Genomic DNA, 23058 nt, shown 5'->3' with positions numbered 1-23058 from the left:
CACGTTGTTATACTTTGAATCCACCTGCTAAATTATATTGCCCAATTGAGTATAAAATCTTAAGAGTGAATTCATGACTGTGTAATGAATATTATTTTAAAAGTATATTCAAGATTTCATTAAAATAGCTATGCGTGGGAGTCACTCGTGCAAACAAAACTTCTTAACGAAGAGGTTTTCCGGTAGGGTGCGGCTCGACTGCATAAATAACCATGGATAACCATAAATAACCATGGATAACCATAAATAATCATGGATAACCATAAATAATCATGGATAACCATAGATAACTATGGATAACCATAGATAACCATAGATAACTTTGCAAGATGCCTATAAACTGCAGTACTGCATTTCTGCATGTCTATTCAATAACCATGATAACTACAATAACTGGTTATTTATATTTTTAAAGCACATTAAAGCCCCCTATATATTGCCAGGTCTAAAGGAAATGGTTGAGATTCCACTGATAGAGAAACATCACCAGGCACAGATTAAAGAGGACGTAGAGTTTCATAAATCTTAGGCCCAGAGGGTAATGAAGCATTGAGGTTAATTTGATTTTTTTGTATTATTTTCATTGTGATAGTGTAAGCTATTTATAGCAAGCTATATGTACACCCCTCATTGCTGAAGCAAAATACCTTAGGGTGCCTTTTTTCGAGGGCTGTAAATTTTGCAAATTTGCCTAAAAATCTACTTTGCGGATTTAATTATACCATTTTCCATCTTTTACCATAATAATTTGATTTTCACTAAAGTAATTTTTGCGAATCTTCAAAAAATTGCAAAATCTGCAAAATTTATAGCCCTTGAAAAAAAGGCGTCCTATGGTAGCAGGCTTCATAGCTAAAACATAGTTTTTTCTGAAAATTTGGCAAATTAATTTCTTCTACCAGATATTTTAGATGAGCCATTTTATATTCTAATATTCTATAGCTATAATTGTTGTGAAACAATTTGCTTGATAAATTAGCTAAGGTATACAGAAGTAATAGCTAGTATGTGTGTATTTTTTTATTTTGACTTATTCCCTTATAGATAAGTAAAGCTATAGAAGAGCATAAAAAGGCATTGAAGCTTCAATCCAGACTTCAAAAGATGGAGAAAGAGGGACTAGTGTTCATGAAAACTGGAAAGGACAGAAGAAAAGAAAAACTCATTGTTAGTGTAAATAGTTATTTTTACATGTGCTTGTTATTGTAGTACATGTACCATAAATCTGTAAAGATTTCAATTTGAAAATAATTTGGAAATGAACTTTCACTGATTTTAATTTTAAAATATCATCCTGTTCCGAAATCAAAAAATTTTGTTTTGAATTTTTTATTTTTTATTTATTCCTTTTCAAAAATTAAAATTTACCATTTTAGAGTATAGTTAACTTTAAGATTTGAGTGTATATCCCATAAAGTACATGTACTTTCAAAGTACTTTATACTACATAGTACTTTATGAGATTATGATCACTGTTAATACTAAATCACGTATTGACAATTTCAATTGAGCTGGTTTTCATCATCAAAATGTAATGTGAAGCCTACTGCATGCAAATAAAATGGCTGAAAACTTTGGCGTGCTCTTTTCTTTTTGTTATAACTAGTTTATTTTCCTATTTTGGTCGCTGCTTTACGTATTACCTGCAGGATCCTTGCTTGTTGTCACCTGAAAGAAGAATTGAGGTATCAAGACTGAAATGGAGTTTTTGAGCATCAAATGTGAAAAGTGATGACAATCAAGAGCACACTTCTGTTTGAAGTACAAAGCCTCCTAGTGATATATTTCTTTCTCTGGAGTGCTCCTTTGCTTTATTTGATTTTAAAATAATAGAAGCATAATAAAGAATGTGCAAATGATGTTTATGAGTGTTACTTATGTCATAAAACATTGTGGTCACTTGCTTTGTTGTTGACTGGAAAAACCTTTTAAGAACCTTCCAGAGTAATCATTTTTATCTACTGACCACATGTGTGCTCCACTGTTACCTTGTAATATTATGAGCTTATAAAGTAAACCCCTCTTGCATTTGTAGTCCTTACTAACTTGATTAATTAAGTGGTTGAACTTTTAGTACTTTCTTTCAAAGTCTCTACCAACTTCTAACTTTTATCCACTTGGCACTCAGGGGTACACAAAATACTTCTTTTCTTTATATTGGCTTTCAAAGTGTCCCCGGCTAATGAGGTCAGATTCTTATGAGAGTTGTGATTTTAATGTAAAGCATCACAAGCCAGTTACACAATGAGTTCTTCCTACACTATTGCTTGTCTCCACACTTGCTTTGCTAAAAATAGAGCACTTGATCTTTGCCTTCATGCTCCTTAGCAACTTGACAGGAAGCTTGTGTTGACAAATAGTTGTCATGTTTGATCATTTTATTCTTCAGGACAGGGTTGCTATTTTTGAAGCTAAGCTTACAAAAGAAAGAATTGTTAGACTTGCTAAAGGAAAGAAGCTGAACATTTGAGGAAAAATAATAAAAATTAGCAATAAATTTATTAAGCATAAAAATTCCTTATAAAAATTAATAATCATGTATTTCAAGTCAAAATTTCTATTAAACGGCCACTTCTTCAATTTCTTCAATTTCATATCTAATCTTTTCCTCTCTTTCTTTTCCTACACAATGCAATAATCATAAAGATTAAAATTAAACAAAAAATGAAGCCATTTTTACTCACGTTGCAGGTACTCCTGCAATTTGGGATCTTCACTTTCAATTGATTTAAGGTAAGGAGTATTAGCCTAAAAATAATTACTTAATTAGTATAAACTAATCTTGTTCATAAAACCTGATAATCAGTTCTCAATAAAGAAGCTCCAGCATCAACAAGGATTTTGCAGATTCCTCTATATCCATACCAAGCTGCCTTATGGAGTGCTGTCTGAGCCCTGTAATTATTATTTTACCAACTAACCCAACAAAATATTTCTTACTTTTCTTCATCTTGCAAGTCCAAAGAATCTCTAGGAACTAAAAAATATAGAAGCATTAAATAACTCTTTTATTGTACATGTTCTGTATGTGTCCTTCATACCATTGCTCACAAGATACTGCACAACATCTTTTCTTCCAAGTCTTGCTGCATGATGAAGAGGACTCAATCCATGTTGATCAACATTAGCTAGTCTAGCACCCTTGTGGTGAACCTCTTCAACCTGTCATAATAATAATAAATTGATCAAACACTACAAGTGAATTATATTACTTTTTTCAGGTTCCCCCTTTTCACTGCATCAAAAAGTGCTTTTTGAAGTGAAGCATAAGATTGCCTGCAAAATAATATTTGCTAACAGTAACATAAGACTCACTAACTAACATACCCAGACTCCGATTCATCATCAGAACTATAATTTAAAATAATAAATTCATGATTAGTGCATTATTAGGTATTTACTTTGATGAGTCTAGTTTTGGGAGGGGAGAGAGACCAGTTTCAAATTCTGGTAACAAGCTACACATTCATTAGGTACATAGTATTACATGCATGCACCATAAAACCACTAACCATCTGTCGCTATCATAACCTTCTGTATCAGGACTCTTAGGTGTAGAGCTTAAGGACTCCTTACTGCCTAAAGGTGCACCAGATTGTGTTTCTTCTTTATTATTTCTGTAAATACCAAAAGTGACCATTAGATATTACATACAGTGTATTATTGAGACCTTGTTGTTCCTCCCTCTGAAAGTAATTCATTATCTGATAAATCAACAGCCATTGCTATTATGAACACAAACTAATTAATGCAATACAGTACATGTACATACTATAAGAATCTTTTCTCTGTGCCGATATTGGCTTTTCAGGGCTAAAAAACAAAACAAAGTTTAAATAGTGTTTTATTAACATAATATTTTCTTACGGTGGTTCTGCCACCACATGATCATCAGGGTTAACAGGTGATAATGATTCACAGTCTATAACTAATATACCATCAGACAGCATATTACCAACAAGAACAGACTCCTCCTGCTCAGGAAGTATTTGAAAAACTTGATCTAGCCGGCCAGTAGATGCAACTAAAAAGAATGAAGTATTTTTAAAAGAGATTATGTGTGTGTATATTGTACAAAAAAGACAATAGCACATAGACTATACATGTACATGCATACATACCATCCAAATATTGCCAGTTTTTAGAAAGTGTGGCTCTACTATGTTCCGATGATTGTGTAAACCTTTCAATTCGAGGTCTCAAAGAACGAAGGCTCTGACTTGCTGTTGTTATAACTAGACCAAGCCCCACAGCTACATGTAAATAATTATGCATTTAATTTAATAATTATTATTATATTCAGAACAAATTACCAGCTTTTTTTATTTCTTTAAGATCTGAATGGAGATTGTGATACTGTTCATAGGTCACTTTTGACACTGAAAGCTTCAACTGATAATTATCACTAATCCTGAAGGCCAGCAGATTTAATAAAAAAGAGACAGAAGTTGTTTAATATTGCACTAACCCTCTAAGAGGAGAAGCATGTGTACGCAACGCTTCCTTCTTTACCATTAGTGCCTTATTTTGATGAACTATTTCAATAATTGATGGCTTGAGCTTACACGCCTCTCCATCAATTTGTATAGGAAGGGACGTATAAGTATATATCTTGATATGCTGACAGTGCGCTATTCTTTCTCCATGTGCTCCCATTAAAAGCTTAGGCTATACAATTTGGTTTTTTAAAATGCATTACTGCAATATCAATTTCACTTACAAAAGTTGAAGCCCAAAAACCAACAATTTCTATTAATCCATCATCCATTGCTTGAGCACCAATTTGATGCTACACATAAATACATATAAATTACTAATCTTATTAATTCTTATGCTTACTCTTCCACTAAAAGTACCAGGTGGAGGAGCACCCCAGGGATTGTTGCCAGATCCATAAGAAGTAATGTTAAGAAAACAAAGAGCTTCAAGTCTAAGCTGACGTATGTGCTGAGTGAAGTCATGCCCATCTCCCTGACACAATGAATACTCAATAATTATTAACATGTAAAGGATCAACTTACAATCAATCTTATACTATCAGTCATATTTGCAAATTTTCTCAAAACCAGCTCTTGCCCAGTTAACTACAATAAACATAAAGATAACTTATTTCTTAACAGGGTTACATACCCTTGAATAGGCAAATTTATTCTTGAATCTATTATTGTACTTCTGTGGATTGGCTTCTATAATATTAAATAATTGCCGTACATGTACATTTATCTCAACTGACCTCTGCTGTCATGAAAATCTAAAGAAACTTGAGCATCAGCTCCAATGCTAAGGTAATTATTTACAACATGTAGAGGAATATCTTCTTTTCCTTCAAAATCATCATAATTCTATTAATTAAATTATTATTATCCCATGCACACTAAGTTAATACCTCAACGTCTTCATTACGCCAGATTGAAATGACCCATCTATCTAATTCAACTGTAGACCCATTCTCTACATGCATCAAAACATTCTCCAATGGCTCATCACCGTATGACTATAAAAGATAAAGTATTTGTGAAAGGGTATCCTTTTAATGTTAAAATAGTGTACAGTACATGTACAGCATGTGAAAAGACACTTACACCTCCCCAATTCAAAACACGAGCTAAATCATTGCCAGTTCCTAGCGGAAGAACAGCTACAGAGGGAGGAACAGGTTTAAAATCAAGTTGGTCAAGTACAGACAGGACCCAACCAACAGTGCCATCACCACCACATGCTAATATCCTCATATTGGAGCAGTTCTTGAACAACGTTAAACTACGTAACACATAATCACAATACCAGTTTTTGTACATTAATTCATACCCAAATTTTGGTCCTCCTTTAGTTAAATCAAAGACTTGACGAGGATTGAGAAGCCACTGAAAATTTTGCATTAGTTTAGCACCCTGATTGCCACCACTTTTAGGATTGATAAAAACAAGCAAAGGCTTATGATTACTAGACACAAAAGGCTTAACCTAAAACAAACATATAACTCATTTAGCAGCCTACAGAATCAGCTTACAGTGAAAAACTTAGAGGCACGATCATCAGAAGAGCTTGGGTTACGTCGCGTTCGTCTTCTACTAGTTTTTTTCTTACGGGAACTTCCAAAAGCTGCTGCTCCTGTTTTCTCAGGATCAGGTGATGGCTCCTATCAAGTATTACAATGATTAATGAAACACACATGTTATGTATATCACACCCACTCAAAACAACAGCTTCTACATGTACAGTTGTAGTACTGTACAAAATAAAGCCTAAAAAAGACGCTTGAGTGTGTATCTTTTATCAACATGAAAGCACATTCACATGTGTATTACAAAAATAACTTCAAATATGAAAGTGAAATAATATGTACATGTACACATAACCAACAAATAAATTGAATCATGTACATGTTAGACATACATGTACATCTAATGATCTAATACACTGTACATGTGCTTGCAAAATATTTAAACCTTTTCATGAAGGTTATACGTAAAGTCTAACAAATTTGATAATCCTCATGCATAAGAGATGAACTTGGCCATTTTTGTAAGGGTGTGCACTGTTATTGTTTACTAACATAGCAAATTAAGGAGAGTGTTTACAGAAATACTTGATACAAATTACAAGAAGTATTAATACTAAATAAGTTATACAACTGTAACTATAGTTCATGTAAAATAACAATTGCGAAAAAGACAAATACATGTAGGTTAAGTTATAGCTATAGCAATAAATATGCAAGTACATGTAGATGCATTACATTTACATGTAATTGTGCCCAATACTGTACAATGTACATGTATCATGTAAATTAATAACTTAAAGGTCCATTATTACAACTTCTAAAAAGTACTAAAATTACAATTTAGTAGTCAATTAGTACTGTACAATCAATAAACAAAGTTTACCATACGTGTAGGTCAGGATATATTTGTGGTTGCAATGACTTGTGGTAATAAAAATACCAATTAAATACCATGGAAACCATTAGAGCTTTGCTATGACAATAAAACCACGTGATACAATACTCAGCTAAACTTCTAGTCTTTAGCAGCTTTTGTTAGCTTCCTGTATGGACCTCTGCCTCCAAGCTGCTTACTGCTAATCATTGATGGTCACTCAGTCTTGATAACAAGCCATTCCCAAATCAATAAACATTAAGTGAAATGGGTAGAGAGACAAAGTAAGTAAAAAGAACTAGTTAAAGCAGCTTCAAAGACACAACAAGAAGAACAACAACTCAAGACTACTGCAGCAGAGTGCTTTGCTTTAATATTGCGTCTTTTCCAATTAAAAATCACATCTGGTAGCTATATGGTAATTGCTGGGTACAGCAAAAAAATCACGATTAATTGCAGCCATGAATGTATCCTGACCTACAGTACAGTGTGTACATGTATGTCATACACGTAAATACTATAATGGGTAAGTACCTTTTTGTACATGCACATGCATAAAAATTACTTACAGGTTCTATTTGAGGCAATTTAATGATCCATGATGATGGAATAATCAAATTTCGAAGAGGTCCAAGATGACAAATTTCATCACGAAGTTTTTCACTAAAACAGCCTAAATGATAAGAGTCTCCACACCATGAGCAACTGAAACCTTCAAACACCTTTTATGACAATATAAAAATATATATACATGTATAACAATTCTTATTTATTTCTTACTCTTCCAGAAAAACTTTTAAAATTGCCAAATCCTCTGCCACAATTACCAGAACATTTCCCACTCAATTTCCGTCTCTTAAGAAAATGATGTTGAATGGAACTCTAAGCAAAGTAAAATGCAGTTAAAAAGAAATATACACATATGCATGTAGCAAGTATAGTTCAATATTCAGATTAAATGATATAACGAACTTCTATGTACATTTTTTACATGTATTACAATATGATACAGACGATAAACACTGTACATGTGCACATACATTGTAAATCCTGTACACTGAGAGATATATGTACATGCATGTACATGTACTGCATATTTTCACTGTAATCCAATAATATTACATTTCGAGGTTGATAAGTGACACATGTATTTAATATTTATTATCGTTAGCAAATCTTTAAAGTCATTCATTTTCACTAAAAGTCACAAACAAAAAGTGCTAAATGTATTTGATATGTTAATCACAGCCCTTGAATATAGAGCAATAAGCACATTATAACAATATTAAATGTAGCACAACAAAACTACAACTACAGTATAAAACACCCACATTGCTCAAAAAACAAAATGAAAGTCCCACTTAAGCACATGTACATTGTACTAAAATTTACTTGAATATGAATGCACATGCAATGCACATGTACAAAAATGCCACATAACATGATATATATGATGTACCTTAGACATGTACATGTACAATATTTGCCATCACTGGACAAAAATCAAATTGGTACAAGAAATTTAAAATCAACAATAAAAGTAAAACTTTAGACAATACTATTATGACCAATACACAAAACAACAACAAAACCACATAAACAACGACAGCAAGTATCACTAAACTACATGTACATGTATGTACATGTACATGTACATAGATAAGCATGATGAGATATAAGACTTAGCATATTGCCTAGTTTTGCTTACATGTACATCATGTGTTTTACCCAATGAAGGAAAGAAAAATAGTTACATTATTTTGAGCTCTCCCAACCAACAACATAGTGTATAACAAATGATTGATGAGGCTTATATACCCATTTAACTATAATTCATCTTAATGAGTATTAAAATATTGATAATCAGGTTAAACAATTAGAAACACTGTCAGTGTCACTAAGTGTAGTGTCATACGACATACTAAATCAATTACTGCAAATAAGAATTTGTAATCACAACAAAAATGAAGCATGATGAAGTTTACATAATTATCTTACTCATTAATTTACATATCGTACTCTCAATTAAATGGTACGTGCATGGCAATGTACAAGTACATGTAAATAGAACATGCATTAAACCTATGCATGCATAGATAGTACATTTTTAACATTCTCCAACAAAAAGCAGGAGTAAAGTCTGAGTTTATAGTAGGGCATATAGTGTCAACAATGTTGCAAAAAGACAGGATTTGGAACTAATCCAGAGGACCGCAATGTTTATTCAATTGACAAATGGAACTAAAAGTAATTACATGCACATAATACAACAATACACAACAATACATCACACCCAATTTCACTTTTGCATAACACTGGTGCACAAACAACAAAATTCTGAGCAAACAGCAAATTTTCAGTGACTAATTAGGCCTAGCAGGGCAAAGGGCATTATAGTAATAAGTAAATAATATGCCAATTTGTGCTCTACAATAAAACTAACTTTTTTCTCTTTCTGCTTAATTTCACGAAAAGTAGATTTACAAAAGACTCCTTCATAGCACAACTGCTTCATACAAGTAGTGTGAACTAAAATTCTGCATGCTGATGTGACATGCATAGTAAATGATAAATATACATAGTAAAAGTAAAGTACATGTACATGTGCTTCGCACAGTACAAATAGTGAAATAGACAATACTTTACCTGAGCAGCGAACTTTTTGTCTCTTTGGATGCACTATTTTTTGATCCTATATTAATGGCAGTATAGCTATCACTACTACCCACAGTATTATATAAGCTTACTTGACAATACTGAGTATCATTAAGGTAACAAGCTTCCCTTGTGTCCCTTTCAACCCACAAATGACAATTATCTTCAGCTGTTTCCTATTAGCAAACAGAAAGCCAATCATAGAATTCAATTATACAGCAGACATGTGTACATGTATGCATATGCATGTACACGTACATACCTCCCAGGAAACAGGTTGCATCACTTTAGTATAATGATCCAGCTGAAGGGTATGGCGACGGCGATTTCTACACAAAAACCAATCAGTTAAAATATACAAATGTACATATATATCTTTGAAAAATATACACAGTACACATGTATAGGTACATGCACGTGCTGCATAAAGTGGTGAGTTCCATAACAACTTAAGGTGAACATAAATCAGACTAAAATTTTGGTAGCCCGAAAAAATATTAACAAAACAATAATTGATTGCTATGATGTACATGTACAATGTACACAAAGTACAGTACATGTACATGATAAGGTGTCATTCAAAAATATATTTAAACGTTTGTAGAGGGGCGCAACAGAATAAAATGTACAAAATAATAATTAATATTGATCAGTTACTTCTACAACAAGAAAGCTGCATGTGCATGTGTACATGTACATGTATGTGCCACATGTACATGCATATGAGTAGAATAAAATGTGCTCAATAGGGGAGAACAGATTTAGAGCTTTCTTTTCTACAAAGAAAACATTCCTTTATAAATAAAGTTTCTAAAAGCAAGTCAAAAAAATAAATACCATTTACAATGTTTATATAATTCCAGTTCTCATATATACTGTACATGTCAGTACACTCATGCCACTTGGTGCCACAAACTGACACCAAGTGACTCTAGACCTTTTAAATGGTTATGAAACACATGTATGCCAGCATTACATTAATTCATTATTCTTTTTGTATGCTAAAAGGAAATGGCTCTACCTGTTCCCTCTCTTGGTAATAGCCCAACGTTCTAATACCAAAAATGAAGGATGGGTCTGACAATACAAACATTTACTTCACATAAATGTATATGTATGGATCTACATGTACATGTACATGTAGCATACATCATACATGTACTGTACATGTACACAAGATAAATATCTTTTGAGACAGAGGGAAATAAAATTCTGATGTCTTTTCTAACAAGACCTAAAGCCACAGCAAAAATAATAGTGGTAAAAGCATGTGAAGCACATCAGCTCTTGTGGTGTCTTATAGTTGCATATGTACTCGTGTTCATAAACTAAACTATTCAGATTAACTTCAAAATAAGTACGAGTTGCACTCATTTTTAACTGTACAAGCGAAAATTCCCACTAATGTAAATGCATGTACTATAACTTAAGCTTAATTTATTATTGATGTAAAGTACAATGTACATTTAGTAAAGTAAACAGCAAATAATGTCCATACACTGCCATGTACATGTACGTGTAGCATGTTAATTAATAAGAAACCCACACCAAAATATACAGATGCATGATCAGTGTTTATAAAAATTGATGCCAGAAAATGTACGTACATGTACTTTTCAAGGACAACAAATTTTACAAATTTTATAAATTTAGCAAAATTAAATTTTAATCTTGCACAGTAGAAGATGGCAGAAGAGTGGAAATTAGTTTTTTTTAACATTCGGATACAGGTCAATCATAAATATTACTATACTTGGAAAAATCCACACTACAGTATTTCATACACACACAGTTTGTCAGCACACATACACATGATGCACATGTAATTATTCACAGCACATACATGTATAAAATTAACCAGAAATTGCTAAAATAATACAATTTACTTTCCTTAAATTTTAGTGATTACAGTGATACATTTAAAATATCAAACGTCCAGATAGCAATCATATAAAATGCAAGTACATGCACAAGCATATAATATATACATGTACATTCATATTAACTACATACATTCAAAATGAAATTAATATTTGGAGTAACTACAGCATGCACCTGTATAAGTAGAGTGTAGACTAAATAAAAATGGTTGCCAAATTCACACAAACTACATGTACATTGTATATCCAAATTTTTGTAACCATAATCAAGTATCCTCACTTATTACTACATGTACATACATTGGACATGAAAATTTTCTACATCATTACTTAAACAAATGCATGGAATAGATGTCAATATAAAGGTACGTATGGCATGGTTATTACATATAAACAATAAAAAATGAATAAAAAGAGCAATCATTAGAAAATACTACAATCATATCTATTAAGAAAACTTACTCTTCTTCTTTATCAAGCTGCATAAGCACTGTTTGCATAGAAAGAACTTCAGAATCACTAGACAAGGGTCGCTCCTTGAATATTTGCTTCTGCTCCACATCACGTGGCTTGAGAGGTTGTGCAGCATTAGGATCAAAAACATCCTCGTGTAGTAATTGAACTGCTTCATGCGAACTTTCACCAGCTTGAGTCTTTTTTAATCTGTGAGGATCTGACGGAACATACCACTGACTAGCACCGGAAGGCTCTTCATCATCAGTATTACGAGAGTTAGGAAGTAAGGCTAGAGGAACAGTTGATGTCACAAAACCTTCCAAAGAGTGTTTCTTCCTATCACTAGACGACATTGTAGCTATGACTACGAAACCTGAATATGAATAACAAAATTAAACAAGTGCAACTAACTGTAACTTAGTAATAGACACAAATTAACCTACATGTACATGTAAGGTTCAATTAATACAGTTAGACAATATGAAGCACAAAATGCACAACTTCAAAAGTATCAACAACAAAAAAACGTAATGACAATGAAATTAATTATAATCAGTGGATTAAAACTTGCTCCTACTTTGTTGATACTTGGCCAAGAAGAATAATAAATAGTCCATTTGTCTTAGCCAAACTACATGTATAAGAAATCTAACAGTATTCATTGGACAGGGTTGTTTACATTCAATAGAAAACCACAGGCAAAAGGTCTCTCTCAGAACGCAATTTATACACAAAATCACACAATGCAAACACACAAATTACATGTACACATATATACATCTACAATAATGAGAACGGTGAGGGCCATCCAGCGGAAAAAGAACAACATTCAAAAGTACCAATAAGACGGCATCCTACCTGATCACTCCTGCATCCACTGAGTCACTGGGCTGGGGCTTTCGTCATATATCAAAAGGACAAGAGCTTCGGTCTTCCAAACAATTCGTCTTTACAGAGTCTCCAGTAAGAGATAGCGCTGATTAGCAAGTCCTTATTTAATTTATTAATAATGGCAATGAATACTGAAATATCACGTGATCGATCAAAGTAATTTACTCCTCCCAAAATGGCTGCAGGCTCAGGACGTGAAGATTTCAAAATGACACAAGATGTATAACAAAACTTGCTAATCGTTATTTTATCTGTATTCAGGAAGCAAATCGTTTGGTCGAAGCTCTGAAGAAGGAAGAATTTCGAAAGCTTTTAGCTGAATATGCAGAAGAGATATCAAATCCAGAAAATAAAAGGGTATGTATACATATATATATACATAAGACTCCATTAATTTATTGTGAGATGTTTGTACATAATAGCTATATGAAGAAGAAATTGCAAAATTGGAACAAGAAAGAGGTGTTGATGTGAAGTTTATTCATCCTACGGTACAAATGTTGTGTGTGCGTCATGTACATGTATATACATGTAGTACTGTGGCGTCATACTCACAGCTGAGCTGACAGCCCACTATTAATGCTCAGTCTATAAGTATATATTCAGTCCATTTGAATAGCATTGGCAATGATCTATATGCTATGGGACTAGCAACTTACATGTTTGTGAGCTACATGTATATGTGTTGATGTACATGTACATTGCCATGGCATAGTTTTGAATTCATGCACTCAAATGCAATGACCAGTTTAGATTTACAATTTTGAAATTCATATTCTCATCCAAATAGTAGTTTAGAAATCTGCTTTTGCTGCCTAGGCCAAACTTTAACATTTAATAATAGCAACACTCACATGTGGACATGTATAACACTACATGTACTGCTGTATGCACTCTGTACCAAATTGCCACGCGCTATGATTTCTGATGTTATCTAATAACCTCATGTTCCTCTATTTGTATTCGAACACAAACACTAAGTTTTAAAAGAACATTTACACTGCATTGCTTTATGACCAAATGTGTTTGTAAACATGTATGTATAATGTATTTAGTAATTTTTGTTGTAATTTTTTAATTTTGTGGTCGAGTGAAAAAATTACCAGACATAATTTGGCTATAGAACCAGTAAAAAATAAGTTGCATTAATTTGACTTGCAGGTGGTTATAATTTTCAAAATTAAGTTCCATTCAGAATTTGCATGCCACACCTTGTTCAATGAATGGATTAGCATTTCATGAAATTTTTTGTCTGCAAATGCTAGCAGGAAAAATTTTCACAAAATTTTATATCCCTAAAAATATTAGTGCTACATTTGTTTATAGTATTTTGTTTACGAGCTTACAACTAAAGTACATGTACAGTGTATAGAAGAGGATGCATGCAAGTGCATAGTTCAGGTAACTTATAAAATGAATCAAGTTACATATTTGGTACAAACCAAAGCTAGAATGCAAATGCCCCCCCCCCTAAATGAAACATGCACTTAGTAATATTATATTGACCTATAATCAGCATAATTTGATGATAATAATTTATTCATTTCTGAATAAGATGATCTTTTTGGCAAACAATAATTCATTGTATGTATTGCATCTGGCCATGTGACTGCCTTTATTGGCAGTACAAAACATGTGCACAGTATTCCCCAGCACGTCTGAAGTGTTATTGTAATTATTGTACCTAATTAGACCACACATTCATTAAACAATAATCGGTGCATGTACATGTATATATATTAGCCTTAATTTACTATAATGATGCTAGGCCTATAACAACACATTCATAGAATTTACATGCTGCTCAATTCCTGCAATACGTATGTAGTATGTACATGTATCAAAGGTCAAATCACCCATACCTTTCATCAAAAATTGTTAGGTCACTGATGTATCATCATTGTAAAATTTTCAGTTGCTAAAATGAAGACTCTACCAAGTGAAAGTGCTCTTAGAATGGGTATAGCATCTCTATTGGCCAAAACTTTTAACAATACATTTGTCCTCTAATTTTTGTTGTACATGTACTTTGCCAGAGAAAGCAAAATGAATTATAAACAATTAGGACATACATGTATATTTAATTCATTGTCTACACATTGTCATCATTTTGAAATAACTGCAAAGAGATGCAAAAAATACATGTATGCACGGTATGTACATGTATAAAAGCATCTACCAGCTGAAGTATGTATTTCATCATTTTGACCTGACCATGAAGTCAAACCACACAAATACCTCATGGTAATATTGATTGTCACAACCACTTCTCCTTTTAAGATCACTCTATTGTCTTAACATAAACATCCTGTTGGCTAGAGCATGCTAGTAGTGTTTACTGTTTCTTGTGCAACAAAAGTATTGCTTTAAGTCTACAATTACATTCAGTAAAAAATCAAAAAGCTTATAACATTGCCAATTCATTCAAGAATAGTACCATGTTTACAAATATTATAGTTAGTAAATTACAATGTATGTATATGTGTACATACATACATGCACATGTAGCAGTACTTGAATATCAAATGATTATCACTTTACAAATTCAATTACATGTACATTTTTAGCCTGGCCATGTACTTAAAACATGTCTTGTACCATCAAAGAAGAAAGTTTTTATTAACATATGTTGCTGTGATTTAATTGAGCCAGCTATGCCTAATGAAAGGGAGATTGGAGCCACTAAGACTATGTGGTCCATTCCTTATAGTCTAACTCCTGCTAGAGAGGATGTTGATAAAGGTATTTTGTATTGCCACTCTTGTCCTTTTAATGTACTTTGATTTTTTTAGCTAATAATCGGATTACAATTTTTGATGCCATTTTTAATCCTGCCACTTACAAGAAAGGGAAAGAGGTTTAATAGTAGGACACCTATGATAGCATCGTTTTATTGTAGTTTTAGATGCCAAAGTTTTGTGATTTGATTGAATCTACAGCTCTTGATGGAATCGAGAAAGATTTAAAAGTCAATATAGATCGAAAGCATATAAAGAGACTTAAGCAGCCATACAAAGGTAACCCACATCCAACAGTTATTAGAAAAAGAACTGACAAAGTAAGTCATATATTGAAATTATTTTTAAGAATTCCTACATTAGAAGACTCCAGAACCAATTGGTCACCTGAAAGTCCCATATCCCCCTCTACAAGAAGAAAAAAACGAAAAGAAACCAAAGACTTCAAATGGCACCAGTACTGACCCTACTGAGCCAAAGTAACCAATTGGTGCCACATTTTTCATGTTAAAATGTCTTAATTCTTTTAAGATATTCTATTGTTTACTCAGGCGATTTTGATTGCCAAGATTTTACTTACAGTCAAACAAACAACAAGCGACCAACAAGGATTATTATTACTATTGAGCTTCCGAAGCTGGTTAGTGAGATTTTTCTTACATGTGTACATGGTGCCTATTTTCTTTTCAGACAACTGCTGCCAAGTTAGATGTTGATATCTATGAAAAATTGGTTATTCTTCATAACTCTGATCCTTTGTATCACTTAGAAGTATGATTAATTTCATAAAGTTTGTTTTAATTTAATTTATACTTCTAGCTTCCTCTGGCATATCCTGTTGATGAAGACAATGGTATAGCAAAATTTCATAAACAAAATAAGAGTCTTGTACTTACCCTACAAGTGATACCATTGCCTGTTAAGAACCATACAACTCTACCATTGTCAGTTCAAGATGATGTTAATGCTCTTGAAAACAATGATGAGGTGTCAGAAACAGAAAACATATCAACTTTTGATGAGGAGAGCACTGGTGAAGAGAAACTTGATCAAATAAATACTGAAACTTCAGAGCCCTGCATAGTGAAATCTGATTGGTCAGTTATGGAGCAATGGCAGTGTCCACCTTTCAGTTTTAATCAGGAAAAGGACATCATCTCATTTGTGCTTCATGTTTCTCAAGTAAAAGCATCAACTATTACCTACCATATCGATACCAATTCAGTATGTTAATAGCATTATTTTTTGATGCAAATTTAAACTTAATATTGATGATAGGCTCAAATTACTTTTAGAAGTACTGGTGCATACTCCTTTTATGTGTCATTCCACGAAGACTGTCGTCTTATTTCCAATGAGTCTGGTTTCAGTGTATCTGATGACAATGTGGTTTTGCGGTTCAAGAAACAGGTTTTTGAAAACAAGAAAGACAATCATGACTGGCAGTCATTTTATTTTGGCATTAATTCTAACCAAACAGAGGTTAGTTTTTACACACTAGTATGTGTATAATTGTATTTTATCACTATTTAGAAAAAAGATTTTCTAAATGAAAACAGTTTAGTCGATATTATTCAAAGTGTACATTATCCAGATCCGTGGGTGAGTTAATTTTAGTACTATTAAGTTTGATAGTTTACTGTATTGTATTTAGCACACCAATAGTTTATCAACTCCAGTCTCTACTACTGTTAATGATGACAAAGCTACCGTTACACTATCAACAGAGGGAAAATGTGTACAGGCTGAAGATGATGACACACAAGAACATGTAGAGAATCCGCTCTCTACAGTTACGGTTAATGATGATAAAACTGTTACACTATCAACAGAGGGAGAATGTGTTGATGATGACAAACAAGAACATGCAGAGAAAGAAACAGTTTTACTTGAGGAGGAGAAGGATGCAAAGGAAGAGAAACCAATAATTATCAAAGAAAGTATCCCGACATTTTCAAACACTCTTATCTTTGATTTAGACTAGATTACTGTAATGGACATCGTTATCACTTACAATATTATGTAAAACTGTCTCTCAGACAAAATAACTTTGTAAAGTGTGAATATACATGTAATACTAAGTACAACATTGTAGAGTTTAAAAGTGATATTATTTTTCCATCCAATTCCAAAAAAAGTTATTCACAGGCCCACTTTGAATCAAAGCTGCTCAGAGCAATTGAAAATGCTTGTACAGCACACATAGGAAATCGATAATCGAGTGTAAATGTGTCTTCAGATATTCGTCCAAATTGAACAACTATATAGTCTTCTACAAGTAATGAACATTACCTGCATGCATGCTCTTAAATACATAAGCCTTACCATTAGATGAATGAACTAGCTGAAAATTTTTTACAGATGCCTGAGTAACTCTCCCATGAAAATTTAATACATAAGCTTGGGTTTCTGCAATTATTATATAATAATAACATACATTATGTCAATTCATTGTTCACTTACCATCAGACCAGATTGGTTGTTTGTTATGAAGTTTGATTAAATGAGATGTTTCGTCATTTTTAAAGCGCTCCAGCAATGTATCAGAATCCTTGCAAATCAAACATCAAATCAACCATTGCTAATATTAATAGTGCAATCTTACAGTATTTGGCTTTACTTTCATTCTTTCACCATCTTTATCTAGAGCAGGAATAACTACATTCATTTTTCTGGGACCTTTAAATCCTAACACATTAGTTTCCTATGAAATGAATCTACCATGAAACTAACATGCATAACAATTCTCACATAATTAATTAAAACTAATTCTTCTCTCAGAATGTCATAATTGCCCTTTGGTGGTTTGTGTCCATTGTCATATGCTGTAAAACTGGTTCCAACAAAATTTGATCTTAAAATGAGAAACAATTTGAAGACAATACAACAAACCTACATGTACATAGCTTTACCTTAGTTTTGCCACAAAACTTTCTCCACTACGTGACATATCTACAGAATCAACAGAAATTACATAATATGACGAACGGGAGCGTTTCTTTTTACGGCCAGCCAATAAAAATGCCTTTAGAAAAAAATCATTAGAGGAACTTCAATTATCCAGTTATGTCACCTTTTTATGACAATCTTGTTCTAGATTTAAATAGTAGACTGGATACATGTGCTTGTCTAAGCCTTGCTTATCTCGTGTAATTCGGCATTTAACAATCCCACTTTCTTTTGGTACCCTAGTACAATAATTGATTAAAATGTAAATTGAAGTTAAAGTAACAATACCTAAACACAATTCTACTCAAATCCTCCACAGTACCATCACTGTTCAGTCTAATATCCAATGGATCTAACTGTAAAAATTATACAATTAAGATAATCTAAGATACATGTATGCTATAAACAATAAACTTAATTATATGGCACAAAATGGTCAGCAGCAGCAAATAAATAGCAATGCAGGATTTCAAGCAAACAACTGTACACTCCAAAACTAACAATCACTGCACTTTAAACTCACAGAAGATCCTTCAGCTGGTGACTTTGCTCTCTGCTCACTAACTGGATGCGTTCCTTGAGGTAAAACAGATACTTCATGCAGAGGAGAAACAGCTGGTGTAAAATCATTAAATTCCCCTTCGTCTTCTTCAAAATCTAAGAAACCAGAATTATGATATTACTATTTATGATATACCTTCTGAACTATCTGATTGATATCCTACAGCAGCACTGAGCCCTAAGGATATCAGTTTTTCGGAAAGTGAGACAGTAGAAGGTACTATGTCCTATACATTTTTGTTAATTAAAGCAAAACAAGACATGTACCTCAGATGACTCTGTCGAAGTTATAGTAGCTTCAACTTTTTTAACTTTGCAAAAGTGAACATGGTAGAGGTACAATACTGTTACTTACCAGGTGTACTGTCTAGTGTAGGTGAGTCAACTACATTCTTCTTCTTTGCAGAATCTGTCATCAAAGTCTTCACAGGTGATTCTGGAGGAATCAACAAATTAGCACTAGTCACACGTGAAATATCATCAACAGTATTATCAACGACTGGAGGTAAACTTGTATCATTGCTAGACACGAGAGTTGCTTGCCCAGATTTAACTGACCGACTGCTAGTTGGTCGTGAACCAAAACCACTAGCTGTTATCATTCCTAAGAAAGGATAATACATGTACATGTACATAGCTCTAATAAAGAATTAATTTTTGTGGACAAAACGTGGTGAGTACCACATCAATTTTTACTCAAAATGCAAACTTAAACATGACTATATGAAAGTGCAAAAATTTCAGGTAGAGTTATTACACACACTCTTGATGACTAGCAACCCCAAATATACAAAGAGGAACACTGTGTGGCAGTAAAAGGAATGAACATAATCTCAATACTCAAGTACATGTAAACTAGGGCATGGCTAATCTCACAAGCCAAAATATTCCCCAGCTTATGGTCATTTGGTCCCTACCATCCACCCAAATGACAGTAGGCTATGAGTCTGACTCGCGAGACTAGGGTATGGTGCTGTACAAGAAGGAGGAGCTATAATGTCGCACAGTTTCAAAGGATACCATGCAATGCCTACATACCTAAACTCACTCAATAATGCTATACTGAGAGGACAACTACCACCTATGGATACCTCTTTTTCAAAACTGTACTGTGAGCTAACCTGCATGGACTTGCTGCTGTCTCACTCGCCTCTTTTGCTCAAGAACTTCCCTCTAAGAAAAAATTACAACCATGCAACTTCAATTGTACCATACCTGACGTCCAAGTTTTAATTCCCGGTCTACTAAGAAAGGATCTTTACTTTCAGCCATCATATGAAAAACAATTCTTGTTTTGTCACACCCAATAAAATTTATTATGGGTGTGGTCGAAGGAGGGGCAGGGCTGCTGATCTATCTATGGCTGCTACGAGAGAGACTGTAAAACGACTTTTGGTGGCATTATCTGAGCAGAGGTATACCAGTGTCATTATACACAATTTCCTTTATCATTATTCTTTTTATAGCTGTCAGTGCCCTGCACATTCTCACAGTTTCAGCAGACTAAGCACAAGCAGACCAGAATCAAGGTACAGCAAGCTAGCTGGTAACCAGGAATATGCCTTTGAAGTAAAGTGACATATGATACCATTTTATTCTCAGTTACAGTTAGCAACCTCAACTGTTCGATATGGTCATGGTGTGACACAAGAAGTTGGCCTTGATTTAGCAAATATGAAGTCAAAACTTGTTGGTGTTTTTACTGATGAAAATGTAAGTGTAACATTATCATAAAGTATTGCAAGTTTGTGACACAATTTTTAAAAATTGTTACATCTATTTTAGCAGTGAAAACTGTATTTCTAAATGATTCCACCTCTCATAGACTGTTGTACAATAGAGACATTAGCATGTGGTCGTAATTACTGAATTTAGAATATGCATAATCATTATTAGTTTTAATTGCCATTATTGTTAGCTTAGTTACAGTACAATTTTCTGTGAGAAGTACAACACATTTCTTTAATTATGTCATTATTACAATCAAGAGTACACATATGTTTTGATGCAGCTAAGCAGCTTGATGTATTTAGCTAATCAGGAAATATTTTGGTAACCACTTTTGGTTAAAAACAATAGTTTGGCCAATTTTTGGAAGTGACTCAAATTATTATTAGCGTAAGTCATTGATTTAGTAGTTTTTGAGGAAATTGAATCGGCTAAATTTCTAATTTGCAGATTTTAATCATAAAATTTTAACATGAGACGTTTTATCTTTATGAACATTTCTCAAATTTGGAAGAAATCTGCAAAATTGCAATCCTTGAATAGAGCCAGTTATTTTAAGCATTTAGTTCCTTAATTATGTCTGAAAAATGCCCTAACAAAAAGAGCTAATTTGGGAGTCAATTTTATGAAAAACATGGGTATATGTATTTGCTAAATTTATTTGTGCCAAAATTATAGTGATTTTAAATTTAATTTTGCAGCTTCAAAAATTGCCTGTAATGTCTAAAGTCATAAACTCGCTCACTGCAAATGGAATTAATTATTCAATATATAGTGGAATAGAAATAGAACCAACGGAAGAAAGGTAAAGAACTTGGTGCCATATTTATGATAATATCTCATCTTAGTCTTAAAAAGGCAATATCATTTGCTTCTCAAAAAACCTTTGATGCATTCTTAGCAGTTGGAGGTGGATCTGTTATGGATACAGCTAAAGCCGCCAATTTATACTCGTGTCATCCTGAAAATGACTTTTTAGACTTTGTTAATGTCCCAATAGGAAAAGGATTACCAGTTGTAAATCCTTTGAAACCATTGATATGTGGTAAGAAAATCAATTATTGGAAAACATTAATTACTCAAAGTGTTCTAGTTCCAACCACTGCAGGTACAGGTAGTGAAACAACTGGGGTTGTTATTTTTGACTATAAGCCATTGAAAGCTAAAACAGGTTTCTACATTTTTGAGTCAGCTTAATATTTTTAATTTTCAAAGGAATTGGTAACCGTGCTTTAAGGCCAACTTTAGGTTTGATTGATCCAGAGCATGTAACAACAATGCCAAAGAATGTTGCTGTTTTTAGTGGATTTGATGTTTTATGGTAAGATTTCATGTTACTAATTGTATTATTATTTTGTTTATAGCCACGCTCTTGAATCATACACTGCTGTTCCCTTTAATGAAAGAGGTGAAGCTCCTAGTAACCCAATCTTTCGTCCAGCCTACCAGGGCAGTAATCCAATTTCTGATATTTGGTCTAAGGAAGCATTAAAAACTATTCAACAATACTTTCTAAGGTAAAAATATTTACTACACTTTAAATAATAGACTAGTTTATTGGACTAGCATTATAATTACATAATAATTATGATTGCATAGTTAATGGTAGTGAAATTTTGTTTTAATCAGCTATAATCAAAAATCAGTTATCAGTTACTGAGGCTCTACTGTCACCATCCTTTCATATGCAGTACAATGAAACTGACATTTTGTTCATAAATAGGAATTGGCTAGTTAGTGTGACTCTGACAGACACTTTCTTTTTTGACTACCTTAAGGAGACAATTGTTGTGTTAGCAGGTATTTCATTTAACAAATTTTAGCGATTTTAAAAAATCGCTAACTTAAGTGACTTTAAGTCAGCTGACTTTAGTTTCTAATAAATTATTAATAGTCTACTTATTAATATTAAATGATCAAAAACGCTAAATTAAATACCAGCCAAATGTCAGTATCATGAAAATTGCTAATTATAAGTACAGGCTAATAATTGTCTCCTTAAGATATTAAATGTAGATGGCAACCCACAAGCCTAGAATCGTCATTGTGGTAGTAACAGTTCCTATAGACTGAGTGGCAATGACAAATTTTGTACTCCATGTAACCATAAATTTCAAATCATTTCTGATCATAATACTTGGTCAATACTATAATTAGTTAACATAGCCTCTTGCTACTTAATCTGCTATTAAAGTTTACCATGAATAGATCTGTCAATGATTCTGATGATATTGAGGCAAGAGGTGCTATGCATTTGGCTAGTATGTGTGCTGGAATTGGATTTGGAAATGCTGGAGTACATTTACCGTATGTATTATACTG

At 33.0% G+C, this 23058-nt stretch overlaps 4 protein-coding genes across 4 annotated transcripts in view; 2 read left to right on the top strand and 2 right to left on the bottom strand.

Moving 5' to 3' along the window:
- Positions 1-2560: 2560 nt before the first annotated feature.
- Positions 2561-12845, bottom strand: LOC100639347 (diacylglycerol kinase zeta-like). Its single transcript, XM_019993361.1, has 32 exons — positions 12728-12845; positions 11876-12242; positions 9796-9862; positions 9626-9709; positions 9525-9570; positions 9322-9422; positions 7659-7760; positions 7448-7600; positions 6011-6139; positions 5809-5963; positions 5583-5760; positions 5387-5494; positions 5234-5342; positions 5131-5186; positions 5022-5084; positions 4840-4971; positions 4721-4789; positions 4469-4668; positions 4314-4411; positions 4122-4253; positions 3868-4024; positions 3773-3813; positions 3671-3725; positions 3513-3617; positions 3402-3458; positions 3328-3351; positions 3213-3276; positions 3042-3162; positions 2941-2977; positions 2796-2895; positions 2685-2748; positions 2561-2622 (listed from the first exon to the last, which is right to left on the bottom strand). The coding sequence occupies exons 2-32, from the start codon at positions 12220-12222 to the stop codon at positions 2561-2563; spliced, it is 3216 nt and encodes a 1071-aa protein (XP_019848920.1). The 5' UTR covers positions 12223-12242; positions 12728-12845.
- A 51-nt stretch (positions 12846-12896) lies between these two features.
- On the top strand, positions 12897-17606 carry LOC105316789 (protein kintoun-like). Its single transcript, XM_011411984.2, has 13 exons — positions 12897-12980; positions 13022-13117; positions 13183-13251; positions 15328-15502; positions 15553-15617; positions 15666-15818; positions 15862-15977; positions 16030-16138; positions 16189-16269; positions 16318-16722; positions 16777-16980; positions 17032-17100; positions 17153-17606. The coding sequence occupies exons 1-13, from the start codon at positions 12936-12938 to the stop codon at positions 17480-17482; spliced, it is 1917 nt and encodes a 638-aa protein (XP_011410286.1). The 5' UTR covers positions 12897-12935; the 3' UTR covers positions 17483-17606.
- LOC100636567 (tubby protein homolog) lies at positions 17505-20328 on the bottom strand. The gene is made up of 14 exons (XM_003384241.3): positions 20224-20328; positions 20130-20181; positions 19364-19612; positions 19276-19319; positions 19145-19235; positions 18971-19104; positions 18736-18803; positions 18572-18686; positions 18411-18523; positions 18250-18352; positions 18104-18202; positions 17962-18049; positions 17824-17907; positions 17505-17770 (listed from the first exon to the last, which is right to left on the bottom strand). Exons 1-14 carry the CDS (start codon positions 20281-20283, stop codon positions 17637-17639), a joined length of 1434 nt encoding a protein of 477 aa, XP_003384289.3. The 5' UTR covers positions 20284-20328; the 3' UTR covers positions 17505-17636.
- Positions 20329-20338: 10 nt separating this feature from the next.
- The window catches only part of LOC100639220 (hydroxyacid-oxoacid transhydrogenase, mitochondrial-like), a 3584-nt gene continuing 864 nt past the window's right edge, over positions 20339-23058 (top strand). Inside the window, exons 1-9 of the mRNA XM_019993395.1 lie at positions 20339-20423; positions 20475-20577; positions 20617-20721; positions 21438-21541; positions 21585-21781; positions 21830-21907; positions 21952-22057; positions 22101-22253; positions 22945-23043. Of these exons, the coding sequence (XP_019848954.1) occupies positions 20368-20423; positions 20475-20577; positions 20617-20721; positions 21438-21541; positions 21585-21781; positions 21830-21907; positions 21952-22057; positions 22101-22253; positions 22945-23043 (1001 nt within the window). The 5' untranslated portion in view covers positions 20339-20367. The remainder of the gene's footprint in view (positions 20424-20474; positions 20578-20616; positions 20722-21437; positions 21542-21584; positions 21782-21829; positions 21908-21951; positions 22058-22100; positions 22254-22944; positions 23044-23058) is intronic.

Source organism: Amphimedon queenslandica, unplaced genomic scaffold (assembly GCF_000090795.2).
Source record: "Amphimedon queenslandica unplaced genomic scaffold, v1.1 AMPQUscaffold_13496, whole genome shotgun sequence".
Classification (NCBI taxonomy): domain Eukaryota; kingdom Metazoa; phylum Porifera; class Demospongiae; order Haplosclerida; family Niphatidae; genus Amphimedon; species Amphimedon queenslandica.
This window is presented reverse-complemented; position numbering and strand designations above follow the sequence as displayed.